We start from the raw sequence: 25516 nt of genomic DNA, 5'->3' as shown, positions 1-25516 counted from the left end.
GTCTGGGCAAAAATTTCTTGAGCAATACCCCACAAGCACAGGCAACCAAAGCAAAAATGGACAAATGGGATCACATCAAGTTAAAAAGCTTCTGCACAGCCAAGGATACAATCAACAAAGTGAAGAGACAACCCACAGAATAGGAGAAAATATCTGTAAACTACCCATCTGACAAGGAATTAATAACCAGAATATATAAGGAGCTCAAACAACTCTATAGCAAAAAATCTAGTAATCTGATAAAAAAAATGGGCAAAATATTTGAATAGACATTTCTCAAAAGAAGACATACAGATGGTGAACAGGCATTGACAATCAGATAAATGAAAATTACAACTACAATCAGATATTATCTCACCTCACTTAAAATGGTTTATATCCAAAAGACAGGTGATAATAAATGCTGGCAAGGATGTGGAGAAAGGGGAACACTTGTACACTGTTTTTGGGAATGTAAATTAGTACAGACACTATGGAGAAGAGTTTAGAGGTTCCTCAAAAAACTAAAAATTGGGCTACCATATGATCCAGCAATCCCACTGCTAGGTATATACCCAAAACAAAGGAAATCAGCATATTGAAGAGATAGCTGCATTCCTATGTTTGTTGCAACACTGTTTACAATAGCTAAGATTTGGAAGCAACCTAAGTGTCCATCAACAGATGAATGGATACAGGAAATGTGGGACATATACACAATTGAGTATATGCAGCCATAAAAAAGAATGAGATCCGGTCATTTCCAGCAACATAGATGGAACTGAAGATCATTATGTTAAGCAAAATAAGCCAGGCATGGAAAGACAAACATTGCATGTTCTCACTTATTTGTGGGATCTAAAAATAAAAACAATTGAACTCAGACATAGAGAGTAGAAGGATGGTTACCAGAGGCTGGGAAGGATAGTTGGGGGCTGGAGGTGGGGAGGTGGGGATGGTTAATGGGTACAAAAAAAGTAGAAAGAATGAGTAAGACCTACTGTTAGATAACACAACAGGGTGACTATAGTCAATAATAATTGTACATTTTAAAATAAAGAGTGTAATTAGATTGTTTGTAACTCGAAGAATAAATGCTTGAGGAGATGGACACCCCATTCTCCATGATGTGCTTATTTCACATTGCATGCCTGCATCAAAACATCTCATGTACCCCATAAATATATACACCTACTAAGTACCCACAAAAAACCCCAGAAAAACAGGTCCTGCTTTCTCTTCCTTTAACATCCATTCTTCCCTTCTACACACACAAACACATATATGTACATACACAAACATGCACACACATACACAAATACATATAAACACACATACACATGCAAACATATATACATACATATACATGCATTACATACACTCCTCTTGTAAATCATTTAGTGACCTGGCACAACAACCATATAAATTTGGGCAAAGCAATCTTAGAAAAAGGTGAGAGGTTTGTGAACCATGCCATGTAAGGAAGAACTGGGGACCTGGGGATGTTTAATTTGAAGAGCAGAAGACTCAGTGGAAGACGCAGAGGACACCGTTAAATATGTGCAGTACTGGCAGTTGGAGTCAATGTGATGTCCACTGTAGGCTTCAGAAGAAATCCTAGAGCCACGCACATGGGTGTGATTGGCTTTGGTTAGGAGCATAGACTTTGTAGATTGTCAGGCCCAGGTTGATTCTGCCGCATATTAGCTTGGTGACCTAGAATAAGTTCTTAACTTCTTGGAGCCTAAGTTTCATTGTTACTTAAATGGAGATAATAATAGCATTTGGCTCATAGTGTTGTTACAAGGATAAAATGAGATGATAGAGTAAACTGCAGTCCATAATAGAGTAGGTGCTCCACAAATATTAGCTCTTACCACCAGTACTATTATGACAATTCTAAGTTTTTCTAGAGCAATTGACACCCAAGGGCACAAACTCCTCCTCCTTCTCCTTCTCTCCTCCTTCTACTCCCCCACCTTCCTCCTTTTAGAACTTGACTTGTGTATACTAAGTGCTACCATGTGCCAGGCACTGTGCTTAGTGATGGGATATAGTCATGAGCAAAAAGTACCCAGCTTGATTTTACGGAGACTGAGTCTAGAGGATACTGCAAGATCCCAAATGCAATCTTGATTATGGTAACAAACTGAACAAGATTAATAAGCATCTATATTATTCATAAAATACAAATGCTACTTTCCTCTAAATGAACGAGAGAAGGGATGGCAATGACTGAAAATGATTAGCTATCAGAAAGTTAACTATGACCAAGTAGGGAAAAGAGGAAGTAAACTTGCAAAGAGGATGTCTCTTAGCCTGCATTTGCATATGTAGAACTAGAAAGCAAGTATCATTGAAGAAAGACTGGACAGATCAAAGGCAGGACATGTGGAGGTTCTACCACATTAGGCAGTCAACAGAATTTATTAATAACTCAGATGATTCAAACAAAATTTCAGTGAGGGACTATAGGCAGGTCTGGGGAGTATTTAGGTGGGGTTAAGGGAGCTGACTAGGGATGTTGAAGTATCAGAGACTTAGCAACACTGAGAAGTTGTCATTCCGAGGCGTAAGTGTAGGCAGTGGAATGGTGTCCTGGAGTCCGGCAGGAGCCGGAGCTATGGGTCAGAGATTCCTAGAAGGAGCTGCCTTGTGGAGGCACAGCCAGTGTGGTGCCAAGGCTAGGAGGCAGCGAGGAAGAAATACTCTGGCCTTGCTTTCTTCTCACCTTCTGACCTGATAATATTTCCCATTGGCTAAATTCAACAGGAAGCAACCTGCAGCAGAGAAAAGGTCATGAAGGGTGGAGAATAGGTCTGGGGAGTGGAGGCAAATGGAGAAGAAAGACCAGCACACCCACCAAGGTCAAACTGAACTTGGCCTAACAAGACATAGATGAAATAAACAATTATTAAAGAGAAGATAATAAAATTAGCAAAAAGGGTCATCTTTTTACTTGAGTTAGTTTGAATCAACTTTTCTTTCTTGCAAGCAAACGGTCCCTGATTGGTAAATGCAAAGACTCATGAAATGAAACTGTACATGGGTGCCACTGAAACTGTTTTCCATGTCACTCTGTCCAGATCTCAGATCTGACCACTGGTGTTTATAATTAGGATAGACTTCCATGCATAAAAGCCCGTGTGCGGTACCTGGGGGTGAGCATCTGTGAATAAAATTGGTGGGCGAAATGTGTGTATGTGTGTTTGTGTGCAAGTGTATGTGTATTTCTGGGTTTATTGGTATGTTATCCTAACTCTTTGCTTTAATGTTTTGCAAAATTAAAAAACAGTATTGAAAAAAATTAGCTGGGTGTGGTTGTGTGCACCTGTAGTTCCAGTTACTTGGGAGGCTGAGGTGGGAAGATTAGTGAGGCTGAGGTGGGAAGCCAGGGAGGTTGATGCTGCAGTGAGCTGCACTCCAGCCTGGGCGACAGAGTGAGACTTTGTCTAAAAAAAAAAGTATTGACCTTTTTATTTGATGATATAGCTGAGATTGTTGTTCGAAGAGAACCTGATATAAAAACTCAGCCAGCTGATCCAGAACAGAGTTCATCCCTCTAGAATGGGGTTGTGGGAAAGCAGCACGTGCCTCAGTTGCTGGAGGGCTTCTGCTTAGTTAGTTGTCAAAAGTAATGTCATTAGTGGCCTGCTACTCAGTGTGTGAGGTCCGTAAAAACTGGCCCCCTGCGTGTTGCTGATATTTGAGAGGCATTCAGATGAGGCAGCCTTCACACGTTCTGCCTCGGCCAGTCTCCAGATGCCTGGGAGATAATTAGGCGCCTTTATATTATTCCCTCTCTAGGCAACAAGATGAAATTCCAACTTTCCATAGCATTTTCTACCACCCTCATGCCCCAGCTCTATTAGCAGCCTGTCCCCAGTGACAGTGGAATGTACTAATAGGTTCCCACAGATGGATTCAGATGTGGAGAACATGAAAAACAACTTTTCCTTTGTTTGGAGGCTGTCAGGATTCCCCACAAATGATTGCTATGGACCATTTTCGTGGGAGCTATTTGTGCTGTTAGAGTGTCTTATTTGCTTAAAGAAAAACCATAAGATACTATCAAGAACAAATAACATGAAGGGAACACACATCCAACAATGTTCAAGGGCTGACGAACTGCAGATGGAAGCAGGGGTTCAGCTGAAGGCCAGAGTTACTTGATACAGGGAAAAATGTTTGTTGTTCTTAAACTCTTCAAGACCAAAGAAGCATTTGACCCAGAACCTGTAAGTGAGTAAACCATTCCTTACACTATTTTCTTTGGAAGGAAGTGTTTGGAGCAGGGGAAAGAGTAGGTTTATAAGGGGTCCATGGTTAGAGGATGGATTGATTGTTCATTAACTCTTTCAAAGTCTTTGAGAATTGTGTGGAAAGTCATGTCATGCTATTCTTATACATCATCTCCTACACAATGGTTTCCTCCATTCCATCCTACCTAAAGCAATTGAAGAATAAAGTGGGTTGGACCTCTGCACTAGTCCCCTAGTCAGGGGTAGAGGTAAGGGTTTTGCTAAGGAGCGAAGAAGTTCATGTATCTGTTGACGAGGAAACACACTTTTGTAGACAATTGTTAGGTAACAGAGTAAGGAGTGTGTGTATTACCTTGGTGTATGACATGCTCATGAGACAGTGTCAGACCTTAAAAAATAGGGTCTAAATTCAAAATGACTTTGCTGGACTTCGGAAAAATGACCTGAAACCAAAGGTGAGAAATAACAGGTACAGGCCCATTCACTAGGAAGGAAATGTACTACGTAGAAATCCAAGGCCAGGCAGAGTGCGGAGAGGATGAATCAGCAACATCTTCACACAGGGCTGTCCTTTGTTCTCAGATGATACTTTCAGGCACATTCACTAGGACATACATCATCCCCAAGTTTCCTTTAGGGATAATGGAATTGCAGCAAAACATTCACAATCCCAGCCAAGCTTTTTTCTTGACCAATGACAAAACTACTCAAGGCAGTAAGCTTGGATTGGAATGAGGACAGTGAACAGAAGTGCAAAAGAAGATAACCAGTTCCATGGCCCCAAACCCAGGTGGCAGTGGGGTAAATAAGTACTTTGGCCCATCCAGGACTGGGATCTAATTTCAGCTCTATTACTTACTGTCTAGATCTGTGACTTTAACTTTTCTAACCTTCAGTTATTTGTATGTAAAAATCTCTGTACTTATTTTGCAGGGCTGTTGTGAAGATTAAATTTAAAGTGTGCATGAAAGAGTTTGTCATAAAGAAAATGTTCAATGTTAGGAAAAGCATCCTTCATTTCCTTCTTATGCCTGACTTCTGATCGTCTGTTAGGAAAGTTAGTCAGAACCTAGGGTGTATAAGTGGGGAACCCCAAGGCTGGCATGATGAGCTCCTTCCTTGATGAGGCGGGCTCCTGATTGAGGAAGGATGTGGAGCCCCTGAGAAGGAAAGGGAGACCCCCAAAGAGAATAAACGCCCCAGAACAAAACACAAGGCTAAAGGCAATGCTAAAATGTGCCTCCATCTTCTTCAGGATGGGTAAAGAACATTTACACAGAGGATATTAACTCTTTCCAGTCTTTAAGTGGGGCCTAAACTAGAGGGTGTGCCATTTGGGTGAGCTAATAGGAGGATTTTGAAAATTAAATACCAATCAAGTAATTAAGAAGAGTTTTAGAATTGCATTGACAGGATGTCTTCATAAACAATGCATACGCAGGCTGGGTCAGTTGAACTATATTCCATCTGAAGATAAGAAAAGAAACTAGACTATCTCTCAATGTTCCTCCAAGATTCTATGACTTCATGAGAGTTTAAAGGAAATATAACATGTCAGATTTATTACCTTACTACTTACTAAAGAAAGTTCAGAGAGAATGATAATGATACACAAGGTACTCCGTTGGTAGAAAGGGCTTTGGAGTCACACAGATCTGTGCAGAAACCCCAGCCCTGGAACTGACTAGCTAAGTGAGGTCAGGTCAGTTTCCCAGCCTCTACAAAGATTCTCCACTTCTAAGTTAGGGATAACAGCACCGCTTAAAAGTTTTGTTTTAAGAGTGAGATACTATTCATGGAATCAGATGCCAGGAACTTAACAGGTAGTCAATAAATACTAGTTCCTTCCTCGTGTAGTTTTAACTATTGCCAACCATAACAAGCTGCATATAAAAACATCTAAGATTTTGCTGTTTTTTGCAAACATGTGGTGCAATTAGTTTTGCCACATAATAGATGAGAAAAACTGAAAGCACAGAAGTTAATTGATGGCCAAAGTCTTATAGTAAGTCCATGACCCAATAATTTCTTGTATTGTCAAGAAAATGCTGAGGACGTTTTCCTGCTACAATGAAAATGCAGTTGAGGACCACGAAGCAGCTTCTCGGCTCCTTCTGGCATCTCTGCCTGGTCCAGCCCACCTGCCTCCACTCCTGCCTCCACCATGTCCATCAGGGTGACCCAGAAGTCCTACCAGGTGTCCACCTCTGGCCCCCAGGCCTTCAGCAGCTGCTTCTACACGAGTGGGCCTGGTGCCTGCATCAACTCCTCAAGCCTCTCCCGAGTGGGCAGCAGCAGCTTCTGGGGTGGCCTGGGCGGAGGCTATGGTGGGGCCAGCGGCATAGAAGGCATCACCGTTGTCACGTTCAACCAGAGCCTGCTGAGCCCTGTTAACCTGGAGGTGGACCTCAATATCCAGGCCATGCACACCTAGGAGAAGGAGCAGATCAAAACCCTCAACAACAAGTTTGCCTCCTTCATCGACAAGATACAGTTCCCAGAACAGCAGAACAAGATGCTGGGGAACAAGTGGAGCTTCCTGCAGCAGCAGAAGACGGCTGGGATCAACATGGACAACATGTTTGAGAGCTACATCAACAACCTTAGGCGGCACCTGGAGACTCTGAGTCAGGAGAAGCTGAAGCTGGAGGCGGAGCTTGGCAATATGCAGGGGCTGGTGGAGGACTTCAAGAACAAGTATGAGGATGAGATCAATAAGCGTACAGAGATGGAGAATGAATTTGTCCTCATCAAGAAGGATGTGGATGAAGTTTACATGAACAAGGTACAGTTGGAGTCTCACCCAGAAGGGCAGCTGTTTGAAGAGGAGATCCAGGAGCTGCAGTCCCACATCTCCGACACATCTGTGGTGCTGTCCATGGACAACAGCCACTCCCTGGACATGGACAGCATCATTGCTGAGGTCAAAGCGCAGTACGAGGAGATTGCCCACCACAGCCAGGCTGAGGCTGAGAGCACCTACCAGATCAAGTATGCGGAGCTGCAGACGCTGGCTGGGAAGCACGGAGATGACCAGCGGTGTACAAAGACTGACATCTCTGAGATGAACTGGAACATCAGCTGGCTCCAGGCTGAGATTGAGGGCCTCAAAGGCCAGAGGGCTTCCCTGGAGGTCGCCTTCGCAGATGCCGAGCAGCGTGGGGAGCTGGCCGTTAAGGATGGCAACGCCAAGCTGTCCGAGCTGGAGGCCGCCCTGCAGTGGGCCAAGCAGGACATGGCATGGCAGCTGCGTGAGTACCAGGAGCTGATGAACGTCAAGCTGGCCCTGGACATCAAGATCGCCACCTACAGGAAGCTGCTGGAGGGTGAGGAGAGCCGGCTGGAGTCTGGGATGCAGAACATGAGTATCCATATGAAGACCACCAGCGGCTATGCAAGTGGTCTGAGCTTGGCCTATGGGGGCCTCACAAGTCCTGGCCTCAGCTATGGCCTAGGCTCCAGCTCCGGCTCTGTCGCGGGCTCCAGCTCCTTCAGCTGCACCAGCTCCACCAGCTCCGCCAGGGCCATGGTTGTGAAGGAGATCGAGACCCGCGATGGGAAGCTGGTGTCCGAGTCCTCTGACGTCCTGCCCAAGTGAAGAGCTGCCGCAGCCCCTCCCAGCCTGCCCCTATTGTGGCTGCCCCAGAGCCCGGGAGGGAGGCTGCTGTGCAGAGGAGCACAGGGAACAGGAGACCCACCTGAGGCTCAGCCCCAGCTCTCAGCCCACCCGCGGAGGAGTTTACCGCTTGGGGACCCCTCTTGCCCATGCCTCCAGCTACAAAACAATTCAATTGCTTTATTTATAATGCCCAAAATAAAATCTCAGCTAACTCTGCCAAAAAAAAAAAAAAAAAAAAAAAAAAGAAAATGCAACTGAGTTCCAGGAAAACATTCCTTCTTTTCACTCTTGTAATTTATTGTTTCTGTTATATGATAGGAAAGGAACAGTTTGTATCGTAAGATAATATAGATCTGGGGATCCAGAATGGGGCCAACAGTGTTTCTTTGTCTCTTCTCTTGGGTTTAAGTAGTTTCAGTATTTCTTCATTTCAAAGAGGAGGGATGAACTTTGCAGTTCTGTGGAATTCTTATAGATAAGGAGAAGACTAGGAATCTTGGCTTAAATTGCTTCCTTGCTTATTTCTCTGCATTGAACGGCATAGCATGGTTCAGAATAAACAGAAGTGATTTTGAGTGTTCTCCAAGAAACATTTCTGATCCCTGGACATGTTGGAGAAAAACCAGTCTAAGCAAAATCTACAAAAGCAAAGTGGGTGGAATCCTGGACTTACTTTCTGTCATCAGTTCTAGGCAGATTTGCCTCTCTTGACCTTAGATTGTTCATCTGTTAAATGAACGGATAGGACCAGGTAACCTCTCAGGTCCCTGACAGCTCAAAATTCTCTGATTTATGTTCTACCATGAAAAAAAGGTGGGCTAGTGAATTTCACCAATAAATCCACAACATAAGTATTTTTAGTCATCCTAGAGAAAGAAACCAGGTGCAACTCACAGCCACTTGTTAGTATAAAGAATTTGCCACTCTGACCTTCCTATTTTTCTCTAGCATAAACCACACTAGCCAGATCATGGAATGAGATCTGAAAATGTCCTTTTGGTCTGGTCCACCCTCTTGCTAACCCCTAGACCACACCAGGTAAACCCGTCTGTCATGAACTATGCCTTTGGAATGGGATTTATAGCACAGCCCTCTATTAGGCCAGCTCAGCTGTCCTCTGACCCCAGTGGGACTCTCCTCCTAGAGTCAAATGCTGACATTGCAATTAAAAACTGTTATTTTCCTAGTTTCATACCCAGGCAAAACTCATCCCTTCCCTACTCTCCCCTTTCCCTGGCCTCCTTTATTGCCTTGTGTATTTATGTTCTTGTTATCTCCCTTAGTAGACTGTAGAGATAATTCTATAGAACTGAGCTGTTCTTGCACAGACTTTGGAGTCAGGCAGTCCTGGCTGACTGGGTTCTGCCACTTACATTGTGTGTTTAACAGCAAGCCATTTGAACTCTCTGCATGGGATTTTTTTTTTTATCTTTAAGAGCAGAATGTAAATATCTTCCTCACAAGATTATCAGGATGATTAAATGAGTTAGTACATGCAACGCCACTTAGCACAATTTTAGGCAATTGCAGGTTGCCGGAACATTGAATCTATTATTGTTATTTGTATAAAATAGGATCTTAACAAATGCTTGTGAGACAAAACAAAACAAACAAAAAAACACACACAAGAACCACATCTTCAGGATATTCCAACTAAATTCAGATCAAAAGGTGATAAAGAGGGTGCTGTGGTAATTATGGAACAGAACAGCATTTTCTTGAAAATATGTCTTAGGCTGGTCACAGGGTAGAAGGCAGAGTGTGTGACAGGCATACCAGGTGTTTGGAATAAACTTACCCCTGACCAGCCGTGGGGCAAGAACTGGCCCTCCGCCCAGTATTTCCCATTGATGAAGAAGAGGCCTGCGATCATGATGAACACCCACACTGCCAGGTTCAGCACATTGAGAACATTGTTGAAGCCTACGGAATTTTTCACCCCCAGGGCAACAATGATGGTCACGATGACTGCGATCAACAGAGCCAGAAGGTCTGGGTATGATTCTTCACCTTTCCCTAGAGAGGAAAGACATGATTTGACATTGTCTGGAAGGAAGAAAGGGCCATGCAAACTCCTGGTCCTACCCCAGTGCATCCACATTCAGCTTTAAGAAGGGCAGTAAGTCTGTAAAAGGAACTGTGTGTATGTATGTGTGTATGTGTGTGCACCTACACATGCCTATGCTGTAGTCCACAAGCAGATACAAGTGTCTATTTGCAAATGAGCAGAATTTGGTAGATAGGTAAGATGATCTGATATCCTGGACCAAAAATTGGGCTATGTGGTGTGACATTATAACAGCGCCTATGGAAGCATGGCACAGAACATTTGAAGTGGGAACCGACGTGGGATATTTGGAATGCATATTTAGGTCTAACATGTTATTTGAAAATTGTTTTTATCTTCATTATTGTTAACTTTACAATCAGTAAAATTTCCATCCCATTCCCAAATCTTTTCTTTATCAACAACTTTAAGAATGTGTGTCTTTGAAAATGATGGGAACAGGGGTTTTCTGTCCTTTTGTGTATATGTGGTTGCAGAGAAAAAAATAACCAGTGAACACGCCCTGCCTGCTTGGTTTTGCCCAATGGCCAGTGGACTCCTGCCCTCTATAGAGTGGAAAAGGCACTGACTCAGCTGTCAGGGGTCTTGAATTTCAGCTGTACTTTTGTCCATAGCCAGATGTGTGGCCTTGGGCAAGTTGACTTATCTCTCTGGACCTCATTTGTAAAGTGATGGACATGAATGACCTGATTTTGGAGGACTCTTTTAGACCTAAAATTCTATACAATCAGTACACTGAACAGGTTTGTTCTTTATATTTTTATCTTGTCATGGTACTTGGGTGCTCAGCATTTTTGTCAGTTCTTTTGAGATAGGAACATCGAAGTCAGATGACTTGACACAGCCACAGGATCATTCCTTGGAAGTTCTGAGGCAAGATTCCAGAGCTTTCTCAACTATTGTTCAGCTTTCCTCGAATTTGAGTTTATCATGCATCAAGATGGAGAGTGGCTGGGCGCAGTGGCTCAGGCCTGTAATTCTAGCACTTTGGGAGGCCAAGGTGGGTGGATCACAAGATCAGGAGTTCGAGACCAGACTGGCCAACATGGTGAAACCCCATCTCTACTAAAAATACAAAAATTAGCTGAGCGTGGTGGCTGAGTAGTAATCCCAGCTACTTAGGAGGCTGAGGCAGGAGAATTGCTTGAACCAGGGAGATGGAGGCTGCAGTGAGCTGAGATCATGCCATTGCACTCCAGCCTGGGCAACAGAGCAAGATTCTGTCGCAAAAATAATAATAATAAAAAAGAGAGTGGATGGCAAATGATGGATAGAGCCTGAGGTCTCATGGTATTTGTTACACGAGCTTCTGATGGTTTAGCATTCACTATTATATTACCCCTTCCTGACCTCTTCTAGGCTGGAACTCTTTTTATTCATTAATTTTTTTTTCATTGAAATTTGGAAAAAAAATCTGATGAAACCACTGGAGAAATTGCTGACAGTTCTTTTTTTTCTGCATTGGTTTTATTTTTATATAGCTATTGACATGCACATGTAAGGTTTGTATCCTCTGACATATGTCATTACATTAAAACATAATCCATGTTATTACAAGTTTCCCTAATCATCCTTTTAATTGCTAGCTACATAGTATTTGTCTGCAATTTACTTAGTCATTTGCCCACTGTAGAATATTTAGGCTGTCTCTAACTTTTTGTTATTGTAAATAAGGATGTGATGAGCATCTTTTTGTATAATGCTTCCATGGACATTAAAATTATTTTTTAAGGATAGACAGATTCATAGAGAAAGGATTACTTTGCAAAAAAAAAAAAAAAAAAAAAAAAAAGAGATATACTTAAGGCTTTTGATACATTTTGCCAAATTGCTTTCTGAAAGGAGAACTCATTTATGGGCCTCGGTAAGTTTGCATGTTGAGGGTAGGAGGATGTGGCAGTCTCACCCAGGCCATTGAGGGTTCCCACGCTGTCTGCCATCCAGCGACTGATGGTGTGGTTGGCCAGTGAGTCAAACATGCTGCTCAGAGCACTGGCTCCGGCCGCAGTACCAATCAGGTACTCCAGGATCAGGTTCCAGCCAATGAAAAATGCCACAAATTCCCCGACAGTGACATAGCTGTAGGTGTAGGCAGATCCTGTGGTCTTGGGGACTCGAACTCCAAACTCTGCATAGCAGACGCCTGCAAGGGACAGACATACACAGATGGTGGACTTCAGGAGATAAGCTGACATCCTGTGGCTAACAATCTTGGGTAGAGAACATACTGAGACTCTCTAGGATCTCAGAACAAACACACAAAGTTTTATGTATATGAATCGATTCAAAGCCAACTCTTACCTCTTCCAACCTCACTTCTGAAAAATGCAAACTTGAATGACTAGCAAGGCAATAAGAACTAATTCTACTGAACTATTGTAAACCGATCTTTATTTAGAAAATATTCCACTTGTGTGTGTCTCTGTCATGTTCTTAGGTGTCAGATATCCGGTGCGAACATGGGCCCAACTCATTACGACCCCCACCCTTGATGGCACCAGGGTGATATTATGCACAAACTTCTTCTCTTTTGGTTTTTACATATTATAGAAAGTGCTCCTCATTTGACAGTGATACTTTGAGCAAGCTGTGAAAACAATGTACTATATCTAGGGGGTAGATAAAAGATGCAAATATAAATAAATTGCTAATTATTAACAAGGAAATTTAGCACATGCACAAAAGGTAATTTAACAAACACTTCCAGAGTACTACCATGTGCATGGCAGGGTGTGACGCACTGGGTATAAAAAAGACAAGTGGCATATGCCCCTGCCCTTAAGGGGAGAGAGGCCATCAGTGCCCATTGTAGGCTGTGTAAGCTTGACAATCTAAAAATGTATAACAATGACAGGAGAGATGTGAAACATGTACTTAGAGGGTTTTGAGGCATATGTAGGGATTAATTGGATGAAGAAGGTGGAACATAAGGCAAAGACAGGGCAGAGAGAGACAGTATGAAGTATTTGAGTGGAGGGGAGCGTGCACCGAGGTATTAGGAGGAGACGAGGCTGGCCAGGTGAGCAGAGCCATGTGTTTTACAAAGTGGGTTCAGGGCCCACTTCCACCAGAATCATCTATTGAATCCTAATTTCAGGAGACAGGAATCAGGATGCTGCATTTTAACCAGCTCCCCAGGTAATGCATGTGCCCACTTGTATCTGAAATGCACTGGAATATTGCTTCATTCTTTGACGTAATTAGAGAATAAATTAGAAAGAGGTTAAGAACATATCAAACTTCTGGGAGTTGGGAGTTTCCTATTTTGTGCTAGGGATTCTGGGTGTGGGCCAGTGGGTAAGGCAACGAGTTGGAGGACAGACATAGGACAGCTTGGAGGAAACATACCAGGGGTGGGATGTAGGAGGACGTAGGAGGGAACTCAAAGTCAACTTTACCTTCAGTCCCAATTTTGTTAAGGGCCAACCCTGAGGTTCTCTCATCACAAACCAGGGAACAATAGTTCACACTTTTGTGAATAAAGAGAGCAGGTTTCTTCTCCTTTGGAAGGGGATGAAATCAATGCAAAGAAGCAAAAACAGAGATGTCAAAAGCAATGGCATAATAAATGATTCCATGCGATGTACTATGTCTTCCTTCCCCTCCATTGCTTCAGTTGTCAGGGTGTCTACATGGAAGAAGCACTGGACCAGTTATGCTGGGCTCCTGTTTCTACTCCACCCCTATAGATTCAGCATTCTTGTTTCTAAAATAAAAGTACTACACCAAAGACTCTCTTAAGGATCTCCTAACTCTGACACTCTAGGATTCCATCTGCTATATTGAATTTTGTAATATTTTGCTGCAAAATCTATTGAGCACAACTTAGCTTTTCTTTTACATCAGCTACAGTATTGTTCGGTGTTATGGAGATGCTCTCAGGGATAGTGAAGTTGTTTGTCTCTACATATAAACAGTCCAGGCTGTTATTTATTTTGAGTTCCTATGTCAGCCCCCCTCCCCTTGCTTTGTAAATATAGCTTTCCATCTCCTTCCTTGATATCAGACTGTCAGTTGTTACTTCTTGTTGCTGTCCCAGTGCTTACCTGGAGCAGTCAGAGCACCTCTTTTCTAAATTGCTACTTCCAACGCCTGATATTTAAATTGTTAGAGTGAGTCTAAAATTAAGAGGAAATGGTCTTTGAAGAAAGGCCTGAAGAACTCTTCCATCGGGAAAGTATAGAGTGTGCACGCATTAAATATAAGAACCTGATGATATTTTCTTGAATGCCGTGTGTTTTCAGGATTCTTGGGAGTTGAGTTTGCACGTACGGATTAGGTTGCTCTTTTAGTGCTGTGTGAGGAAGGAAGTGAAGAGACAACTCAACTTCTCTGCTTTGGTATTGGAGCCACAGCATTATCCAATAATTCCTGCATTCTATGAGCTTATTCTCATTACCCAACTTTACCACCTGATATTGTACAAGATTTATAAGTAAAATCTATTCCAGATGATGCTTTTGAAGTAGGCATTGATTTGATTGCAAATTTAATTTGGAGAGCCAATATTGTGGAGTTTGTGCAATCAAACATTCTCTCCATAATATTAGATCAACAAATTAAATTTAAAAATACCCATTTTGCCACCAGAATATACTTGCTAAGGATAATTAGCAAATAGCCAAGTCTTCATTAGGTCTTGTGAATGGATCAGTCCATTGCTGTCTGAATCAGAGAAAGAGGCCCTGGCTGTGCATGGTATAAGGAGCATTTGGAAACTTAGTCATTTCCCAAGGTCCTGCTGGGATCCTGATGACTATAGTTTGGGGAGAACAGTGGGAAAATCAGCCAGGCACTAACCATATAAGACAATTTCTGCTCCAAGAAATCATTGTTTTGGACACATTGTAAAAGATCTTATAGTATTTTAAAATCTTTTTGATTTGTTTGTATGGAGAAATTCAGACTTAGAGTGGGTACTAGAGAGCATCTAGCCTGGCTTTGAAGTTCACTGGTGAGAACTGAATGTTTACAGCCTCATATATCCTGAGAAAAATGTTCTCATTCATTCAACTATTTTAAAATATCTGGTATGTAAGAGAAACACATTCAAGAGTATCTTTCTAATTTCACTAAGAAATTAAAAGCATGGAAACAGAAACCGTTTTTTTTTTGAGATGGAGTTTCACTCTGTTGCCTAGGCTGGAGTGCAGTGGTGTGATCTTGGATCACTGCAACCTCCACCTGTTGGATTCAGGCCGTTCTCCTGCCTCAGCCTCCCAAGTAGCTGGGACTACAGGCATGCACCACTACGTCTGGCTAATTTTTGTATTTTAGTAGAGATGGGGTTTCTCCATGTTGGCCAGGCTGGTCTTGAACTCCTGACCTCAAGTTATCCGCCTGCCTCAGCCTTCCAAAGTACTGGGATTACAGCATGAGCCACCGTGCCCGGGGAAACCTTGGTTTTTATCCTAGATTATCTAGGGTCCTAGGTTACTGAGTATTGAGGGGCAAGTTACCCTCCTATGGATGAAATGAGGCGGCCAATTAGATATGGTTTAGGATCCCTTCTGGTGCATCACTCTTTGGTTTTACAGCTAAAGTCAACTCTTAATCATCTATTTAGTGAGGGAAGCCCTGTAGAAAATACTGTGTGAACCAATGGTTCTCAGTAAAGGTGATGTTGACTCCTAGGGGAATTTTGGAAATATGTGGGAGTGTCTATGGTTCTCATGATGAGTGTGGGCACTTGTGGCATTAAGTGGACAGGGGCCTGGGCTGTTTGTCATTCTGCAATGTGACTGACTCACAGAATGAAGCTCTGTCTTGTATCATATATGACTGCTGATGGCCCCAGTGGACATTCATTTAAGTACAAACCTGTTTATAATTTTTGAACTTGAATTTGTCTCCGTTTTACATATACACACAAAGCATTTTTTTTGCATGCCTTTTTAGACATTGAATTTTCCAGGACTGCAACAGCTGGGTAAATTGAGAGACAGCTGTCATTTGTTTGGTTTAGAATTTACTGAGTTGATCATCATTTTGGAAGACCATCATCAACAACAATGTATTCATGGTCTTTGAGCATCAAATGACAGACCTATATGAGTCTGCATTTGTGGCTATTGTACTCACAGTGGTTCTACAAATGACTGCAAACATCTGATGACTTCGTCGCATCTCCTAATGTACACATGCCCCAGCATTCACATGTTGAAATAAATATTGATTTTATTCAAAATTACTTTCATTTGATATATCTTTCATACTCAGGACATATTTATTTTTTAAAAAATTAAGTGCATAGGAAGGTAACCATCTCTAGCTTTCATTCAGAATAGTAGAGGAAGCATTACAAAGTATTTATTACCAAAAATGAATCTGGGTGTACTAGGGTAGAGAATCACTTTAAATGAGAGATCAATGGCTGGGCGCGGTGGCTCATGCCTGTAATCCCAGCACTTTGGGAGGGCGAGGCGGGTGGATCACCTGAGGTCAAGAGTTTGAGACCAGCCTGGTCAACATGGTGAAACCCTATTTCTACTAAAATTACAAAAAAAAATGAGCCAGATGTGGTGGCGGACACCTGTAGTCCCAGCTACTCTGGAGGCTGAGGCAGGAGAATCGCTGGAACCCGGGAGGCGGAGGTTGCAGTGAACTGAGATTGTGCCACTGCACTCCAGCAGGGACAACAGAGCAAGACTCTGTGTCAAAAAAAAGAAAAAGAGATTAATGTATAAATAATATTTACTTAATTTGGTGAATCCATTAAAAAATTTTGCCCCTGAGTTACCTTTCTAATCATATTTACCTTATGCTGTTATCAGAGTGATTTTACATTTTGTGGTCATCCACCAAGTGATTAGAGGGAGAGGCATATTGATTTCAAAAGTACTTATTCATATAGCTAGAGAGAATCAATATGAAATCCAATGTTTAGTTGCAGGCAGTCATCAGTGAGTGGCAGAATACTGCAGACCACATGATGGAGATTTTCCCTTAGTGTTGGTCACAGATGGGAAGGAAGTATAGGTCTTTGAGAAATATGAAGGATTTATTTCAGCAGGATGAGAGGTAAGAAGCCTGCAAGTCTGAAACCTTTTCAATTACCCACCATATAAATCTATTGTACAATTATTCCTATTTATATTTTGTCCCATTTCTAGTGTTTTATATTTCTGTACCCAGAACTATTTGTGGTTAAATTCATAATTTGCCAGGCTAAAAATCAGTTAGACTTGGAGAGAACTTCCACATTGAAAAGTGGGTTGGGACAAGGTACCAGGGGATTCTCGATTTGCAATAGTCCTTTTAATCCTCTTATGTGTATCTCAGATGATGTGTGCTTTGGGGTTTCAGAAAAACATAGTCCTTTTCAATGTGATTTTGCTTTCAAGTTAGAGTCTATGGTTCTATCATATATATAAATGAAGAGCCAGCCTTAGGTTTAGTTCTTTCAGACAACCTACATACAATGTTGACCTTTCCAAACTATGCTTAACATAGCACAACCCAACAGCAAAGAGAATCATGACATGCTTCTCCCTCTCTAAGTCTGTTGAGTCACTTGCAGCCTACCTGGATTCCCTATAACCCTTTTAGAACCAGGAGGCAAAGCTTCTCCTTCTTAAGAGGGTAAAGGAGAAAGACCCAGCTGGGAGTAGGCAAAAGGAGGGAAATCTATTTTTAAGTGGAGAAGTTTTTCCACTTAAGGGGGAAGTTATTGGAGGTACAGTTTCTATAATATGTTGAATTCAATGATTATCTTGCCTGATCATAAGTGGAGAAAGGCTTCTCCACTTAAGACATGGATTTCCCTCCGCATTCCAGCAAAGAAAGCCATTAGATAAATAAGTACTTTTAAATAAGTGTACTTTCACCTGGAAGGATTAAATCTAGGGGTTATTCACACTTGAATGCCAATTACTCTACTCAGATAGACAGATTTTCCCATTAATACGTAACTTATCTTACTTTGACTATTCCCTAACATACTTATCAGTTAATTTAACAGTTTCCCAAATAACTTTTGACTTTCTAATTTCCTTCCTTTATTCCACACATATTAAGTGTCTACGAAATGAGGCACTGTAATGAATGACAGAGACACAAACGGTAAGACAGATTTCCTGATCTTGAGGCATCTATATTTCAGTCAGGAAAGAGTTTAATAAACAGCTGGTTCCACGCAGCCAGCATTTCGTACTGTCGAGCATTTATGAGGTGTTCTTGGAGCCCAGTGCGGTGAGCGTGCTTCTTAGGGAGCAGGGTTCTTTGGTTGCTATGGAAGCAGGGAGACTGGGGGAGGGAGCCTTTTAAGCTACTTCTTGGAGGGTGAACTGGGCTTTGCCAGTCGAAAAAGATAGAGGAAAGGGTGGTTTCAAGCAGATGAAAGGTGTAGCTGGGCTGACACATGCAGGCTACTTTGGAGATTGTGGAAGATGAACCTTCAGAGGTGGACTGAGATCGAGTGATTGAGGGGGTGGGGCCTTTTTGATAGACGGGAGGACTAGCTGAAAAGGACTGTATTTGTTCATCTTCTTGTATAGTTTAAGCTCTTTCTTAGTTGTAGAACTCTTTTTTTCCACACACAGTCTTATTTGAGAGCCCAATACATAAATAGGTGAAAGCAGGTGGCTCCTTTTGAAGGGGTGGGAGAATGGAGGCTGGTCTGCTCAAGATCTCCTTCATCCCATACCTGCCCAAAGCCCCTGGCCCTCCTCTGTGGACTCCCAGGGCTGTACTGAGCATGGGAATGGGAAGGGGTGTCAGTTGCTCATCAGAGTTGTTTTTTTGTATTATAGATGATGCATTTGAGCCCCAGATCTGAAGCTGTGTATTTAATTAATGGCAGAGTTTGGGCTAGTACTGAGGTCTCCTAATACCCAGCCTTAGGAGCTTTCTAATTCACTTATCCATTTATCCCATGCACTGGTAAGGTATCATCTCTATGCATCTGTATCAGCTTTTAAGGATTCAAAGGCGAACAGGAAGAATACAGTCTCTTTTTTGTGGGCCTTATAGTGTCATGGAGGAAACAGACCAGAAAACCAACCAGCCAGAAGGACTGTCCAAAGGGAAAGAGGTTATCAGGAATTATGAGAGGGAGTGGAGGCAGGTGTCCAAGAAAGCAATTTGCCAACTTTACAGTTTCATTCAGGCCTCTGGGATCAACAACAACTGGAGTGTTGTTCAGAGATTTGGTCAGGCTGCCTTGAGTGGGCCATTGGTCACTGAACCCAGGCCCTATTAGGTTTTGCACATACTGTGTCTTATACTTCACACTAGGTAGGCAGGAAGGTTGGGGTGGGCTGATCTAGGAAATGGACGAGGTCAGTGATTTCTCATCCATGAAGTCAGTTCTTCCCAAGTGCCAACTATCTGCCATCTGCCAGACACAGGATGGAATCAGTCGTTAGGCCATACTTTGAAATTCACTACTTAGGCCCAAACACGTCTTTAAGAAAGTCCTCACCAAATATAGCATTTTGCTGAGTTGTTACTTATTTTCTTCTCATTTTCTCACTTTTCTTAAAACATCCCTGTTCCTTTTATAAAGCCACAGCAGGGCTAAGACATGCCATATATGTAGCTATGGTTGCTAGTCCTGCCTAAATGTAGATGGGGAGTAGGGTATGAAGAGAAATCACAGGACCTCAGAGAGAAATGAAGTGTGAATTCTCTCAGAGACATTTATTTTCTCCGTGACACCGAGTTCCATATGGTGGGTAATACAGTGTCCCCATTATTGCTGTCTTGAGAAGCAGGTTGCTGGGTTAGGAGAAACATCTATCCAGGCCCTGTCATGGTGTGGCTGGACCCAGTGAACCTACACTGATGTCCTTGGTTAGCCAAGAAAACTGTGGGTTTCTTTTTCAGGGAGTGACTGGTCAGGTGCTCTGTCCCTTCAGCCTCACTGCTACTGTCTCTTCTACTTGAGCAACCTCGGTCACTCCATCACCTGTCAGGGAAGCCCAGGCAATTTTTATGAATGTGTCTGGAGGAAAAGTAATTTGTCTGGGAATGCCTATGTTTCTTTGTGTCTAAGAAGAGACTTATGCTTTCTCTGCCCAAGCAGGCCCCATGTGGACAGTAACCACCTGTGTTTAGGGGACAGGCAGCATCATTAATCAGGGGTGTATAACACCGTCAGTTATTGAGCCTGACAGGGCTCCAATTAAAGTTGGGTAGGGAATAGAGAACTCCCAAGTCCCCCAAACCACAGCACCAATATATCAACATATAAACAGGTAGGAAATAAGTTCTCCTTAGAGTCAGAGAAGTCAGCCCCCCAAACAGGTCAAGGAAGTTTAATAATTTGTTGATTAAATGTAACCAACCGGCTGGGCGTGGTAGGTCATGCCTGTAATCCAAGCACTTTGGGAGGCCGAGGCGGGCTGAGGTCAGGAGTTTGAGACCAGCCTGACCAACATGGCAAAACCCTATCTCTACTAAAAATACAAAAATAAGCCCAGTGTGGTGGTGCATGCCTGTAATCCCAGCACTTTGGGAGGCCAAGGTGGGCGGATCACCCGAGGTCAGGTGTTTGAGAGCAGCCTGCCCAACATGGCAAAATCTCGTCTCTACTAAAAATACAAAAACTAGCTGGGCATTTGGCAGGCACCTGTAATCCCAGCTACTCTGGAGGCTGAGACAGGAGAATCGCTTGAACCTAGGAGGAGGAGTTTGCAGTGAGCCAAGATCATGCCACTGCACTCCAGCCTCAGTGACAGAGCAAGACTCTGTCTCAAAGAAAAAAAAAAAAAAAGGATGTAACCAACCTATCTGTTTACTCTCTTCTCTAGATCTCCCTCTATGAAAATATTTTGGAGGCTATTGAAGGTACAGTCTCTATGATATGAGGGATTCAAGTATTATCTGGTCATGCTGTTGTTAATAATCATCATCAATGTACATTGTTTTACTTGACTGCTTTATGAAATGATAATGATGATGGTAATTGATGATGATGGTGATGATGATGCTCATGCAGTTACTTTCAACTAAACAATCCACAGGATTATCTATGCCCCGAGCCCGTCTTCTGGCCCAGATTGGTCCTTCTTCATTGTCGAAGTGGCAAGTGGGCTGGAACTGTCCTTTTCTCTACTCCTAACATTTTTATGTGGGTGGCTTCAGGTTATCATCGAAGGCCACCTTGGAAGGAAAAAGTCACTACAAAAGGGAAAGGCGAAGGCACGCGTTTTCTTGGCATCTACCTATGCTAGACTCATTGTACTTGGTTTCACATTTGATGCTCAGACAACCTGGGAGAGAATGCTAAGGCCAGCATCAGCAGCCCCTCCTTGCTTTAAGAGAGGGAGTGAGGTGTCATAGAATTCACACAGCCTCTGGAGAGAGACCCAGAGAGTGGTTATGACAATGAAGTAAGATGTTGCACACAGATCACTTTGCCCAGTACCTGGGCATACTAAGTAAGGACAAATAGGCCGGGTGCAGTGGCTCATGCTTGTAATCCCAGGACTTTGGGAGGCAGAGGCAAGCGGATCACCTGAGGTTGGGAGTTCGAGACCAGCCTGACCAACATGGAGAAACCCCATCTCTAACAAAAATACAAAATTAGCCAGGTGTGGTGGTACATGCCTGTAATCCCAGCTACTTGGGAGGCTGAGGCAGGAGAATCTCTTGAACCTGGGAGGTGGAAGTTGCAGTGAGCCAAGATCTTGCCATTGCACTCCAGCCTGGGCAACAAGAGTGCAACTCCATCTCAAAAAAAAAAAAAAAAAAAAAAAAAAAAAAAAGACAAATGAAATTATTGCTATCTGTGGTCTGGAGCTGGTCAGCCAATTCATTGACCCTGTTTCCCTACCTGGAAAATGGTGATGGTGATGCCTACTATGCAGGTTGCTGTGGGTCATCAAAGGACACGTGTTACAGTTCCTGACATATGGTAGGTACTCCTTCAGTGGGAGCTTAGGGCTACTATTCATTGACGAGGAAGAGGAATCCCAGAGAGCTTTACTTAGCAGTAGCCTGTGGAGTATTTATACAGGAGCCTTTGCCTCAGAGTGGGATAAAACAGGTTGGAAGCAAGTATTGTTGGCTGATGGTTTTAGAGTCTCAGAGTTGGTAGGAAGATTAGAAGTCATCTAGATTCTAGACCAAGCCCTAGGTGTGCTCAATGCACTTATAAAACAGAACTTGGAGAAATTTCTTCCTAGGTTTGAAATCTTTAATCTAGAAACTTCTTGTTCTGTTCCACAACTGCAATTAGAAATTGTGAGGGTGAAGAGAAGTTTCCCATTTTCTCACTCAACCTCTCTTTGTGAGACCTACTGCCTCTCATCCAGGGGACTCTTATAAGTGGACTAAAAAGGCTTTGTGCAGAAAAGGAAAGGAGACTTGGAGTTGAAGTGACAACCAGAAATTCTCTCCCACCTGAATATTTCTCAACTCATCACTCTCAGGGAGTAGGCAGTGTCCCATTTCTAAAGCAGGTGAAAGTGGCACCAACAGAGATGATAGATCTCAGAAGATTCTGTGAGGGGTCAGCCATACCCTCTGCCCTGAGAATACAATGAGCTGGGTTCAAGGTGAGTGCCGAGAGGACCCTGCGCCCTCGCATGGCTTCCCCAGCCCAGATGAGGAGCAAGTGAATGGGGGTTCCATGGGGAAGGGACACATTCTCAGAAGATGACCAGGGAAGGGGAGCCACAGCAAATCTTTCATGGGCCTGCACCCGCTCTCTGTGGGGGGCCTTCCCAAAGACACGAGAGACGCTTCATGACAGGGATGCCAACGCACAGGGAGAGGAAGTACGGGGCCAGAGACTCCGGATTTAGGAGGCTTGTGGGAGGCAATCTTTTGGTGAGGTGGATTCGGTTACAGTGCCTACTTCTGGTTCTCCCCCATCCTGTGAAACAAACTTCTATCACTTTCACCTCCTTCCTTCTCCTCTCCCCTTTTCTACTCCCCCACCCCTCAGAATTCTAGGCGGATTCAGCCTTCTATAGGGCACATTTGTACAATTTGCATTTTATGGCGTGAGTGTTGCCCCCTGCTGCTGATCCATGAGGATGGAAGGCTGGCATGTGCTGGGTAAACTGCGGCTGCAGTGTCTTCTGTGCACAACTGATAAAGATGGCAGTTACTGTTCTTCCAAAGAGCCTCACCTACATGGTCCTGATGGATTGTTTATAGCTAAGTAGCTCCTACTGAATGCAACAGCAATGGAGAGTTTTGAGCTAAATTTTGAACTAGAGAACTCCAGTGAATGGAATAGTGACTCCCTTGGATATACTGGGGGGCTTCTTGAAAAAGGCTTTCCCACCAGGGAAAATAGCAAGTGCCCTCGGCTGAGCTTATGTATTTTGCCACATAAGCACTCTCCTAATTAAAATAATCTTGGAAATGTTTTCAAAGGAGCAGGTGTTTGTATCTATGCTTCACATGTAAGAGAAACTCATTATACTGCTTATTTTTCTTTAAAAGTCTAAGAAATGATAAGCTAGGGCATTTATAAACAAACTCTCAAGAGAAATTAATATAGCCAAGGGCTATTGTTGAATTTATTCCGAGTAGGAAATGTCTGAAGAGTTAATAAGATCTACAGATATATTTGTGCAAATATGTGTATATGCATATATATGTAAATGTATACATTATATATATGTTTTCAATTACTTTGTGAGGGACTTATGGCCAGATCTATGAGAGTGACCAGTGGTGAGGAATAGTATATAAAATGTTTGTGATGCATATTAGCAAATAATTGTTTTTCACATACATACTCATGACTCTTAAAAAGGCACAGGCACAGGCTGTGTCCAGGACAAATGGATTCCTTGGGTTGTTAAATAAAGGATCCATTCTCTTGCTTGCTGTTTGCTCTTCTCCATGCTAATGCTACCCTTTGCACTGTGGTGTTTGCCTTCATTACACCCCAGAAATTGCCATCTCTAACCCACAAGCTGTCAACAGAATGGCCTTTTATCAGAGTCCCTGCAGCTTGTGATGCAAACACTTATTCCCTCTCTGTTCCCTTGTGTAAGAATCTGTTCTTCCTTTGGTTTCACTCGCTTTCTTCTGCCCACTTCTTTTCTTTCTTCATCATTGCTTCTTATTTATCCATCTCCATCTGTGTGTAATCATTTAAGAAAGTTCTCCCTTCAGTTCTTTCCTCTCCTTGCACCCTTTGCTTTGGTGATCTCACCTCTTTGCCAGGGCAAGTGTCAGGAGCTCTTTGATTCCTTGGGGTGGCTGTGGCTCCTTGTCTGCAGCCTCTGTGAACTAGCAACATGAGGAATGGGCCAGAGTGTTCAAAGTAGATGGCCCGGCACATGCAAAGCTCCTGAGCTGCTGTGATCAGCCAGTTAGACTCCACTCAGAAAGTCTGCCTGTGCAGACCTCTGATGGCGAGGGCTGGTGTTTGGCATAACTCCTCTTCATGAGTTTTCATCAACATTCCTGTCTTAGGTGTTTTCCATGGCCGTCGGCAGGTACCATGCCTTACTTATCTCTGCATCTGTAGCGTCTATTTCAGTGCACCAAGTTGAAGCTGCTTAAGTCACTTCTTCAGAAAAAGTACTTCAGAAAAAATACCTTGTTTATTTTCCTTTATAGCACTTGTCACTGTTTGTAATTATTATACATATTTATTTACTTGTTTTGAGGCACGGCCTATTAATGTGTTTTAAGGCATAGCCTTGTTAAAGGAGGCTGTTCCTGTAAAGAAGAGAATTCTTCTTGGGCATATACTTTCAGAGTCAAAAGCATAGTCTTTGCACAGGGTTCATCTGGAGGAAAGTGAGTAGGAGGCAAGTCTACCAGTCTTTTTGCTAGGGGCGGACTGAGGAGCTTCAGCATTGGCACCAGGACTACTCATTTGCATTAAGAACCTAGCCTTGTCAGGTTGGAAACTGGCCAGTAGTCTTGGTAGTGGTGATAATAATAACACAAACATTACTGGGCATTTACTATGTGCATGGGCAAAATAAGCACTTTACATACAAAATCTTAATCTTCACAAGACGGTTATGATGCAGAAACTAATAAAATTTCCTTTTGCAGATGATGAATCCAAGATCTCAGCAGGTTATCAGGACTTCTCAACCTTTTCCACATCACATAACCCACCTTGAAGATAATATTCGGGCTAGGCATGGTGGCTCATGCCTGTAATCCCAGCACTTTGGGAGGCCGAGGCGGGTGGATCACCTGAGGTAGGAGTTCTAGACCAGCCTGGCCAACACAGCGAAACCCCATCTCTACTAAAAATACAAAAATCATTCCGGCATGGTGGTGTATGCCTCTAATCCCAGCTACCCAGGAGGCTGAGGCAGGAGAATCGCTGGAACCCCGGAGGCAGAGGCTGCTGTGAGCTGAGATCATGCCATTGCACTCCATCCTGGGCGCAGAGTAAGACTCTGCCTCAATCTACATATATATATTTGTATGGATATGGAAAGGAGGTAATGTATAAAAGGGTGAGGCTGCTCACTAGCCTGGGGCCTGTAGCACTTTCCAGGTGTCCTAAAGCTGAAGGATTCATATTTTAGCACACCTAAAGTTTCAGCAACCTGTTTGGAAAGCTCTAGGGTTAAGTGTATTTCCCAAGTCATACAAGGAGAAAATGGCAAAGCAGGGCTTGAACAGAGGCAGTTCAGCTACAGGGACTAATTG

General features: G+C 43.0%; 1 protein-coding gene and 1 pseudogene across 1 annotated transcript in view; one reads left to right on the top strand and one right to left on the bottom strand.

The window, feature by feature from the left end:
- SLC7A14 (solute carrier family 7 member 14) overlaps window positions 1–25516 on the bottom strand; it is a 116169-nt gene that overhangs the window by 21960 nt on the left and 68693 nt on the right. Inside the window, exons 3-4 of the mRNA XM_023213459.2 lie at window positions 11835–12071; window positions 9659–9876 (exon numbers count right to left, since the gene is read on the bottom strand). Of these exons, the coding sequence (XP_023069227.1) occupies window positions 9659–9876; window positions 11835–12071 (455 nt within the window). The remainder of the gene's footprint in view (window positions 1–9658; window positions 9877–11834; window positions 12072–25516) is intronic.
- On the top strand, window positions 6364–7839 carry LOC111543485 (annotated as a pseudogene).

This window comes from Piliocolobus tephrosceles, chromosome 2, assembly GCF_002776525.5.
Source record: "Piliocolobus tephrosceles isolate RC106 chromosome 2, ASM277652v3, whole genome shotgun sequence".
NCBI classification, from domain to species: Eukaryota; Metazoa; Chordata; class Mammalia; order Primates; family Cercopithecidae; genus Piliocolobus; species Piliocolobus tephrosceles.
Note: the sequence above shows the minus strand (reverse complement) of the source record. Positions and strands in the feature narration are given on the sequence as shown.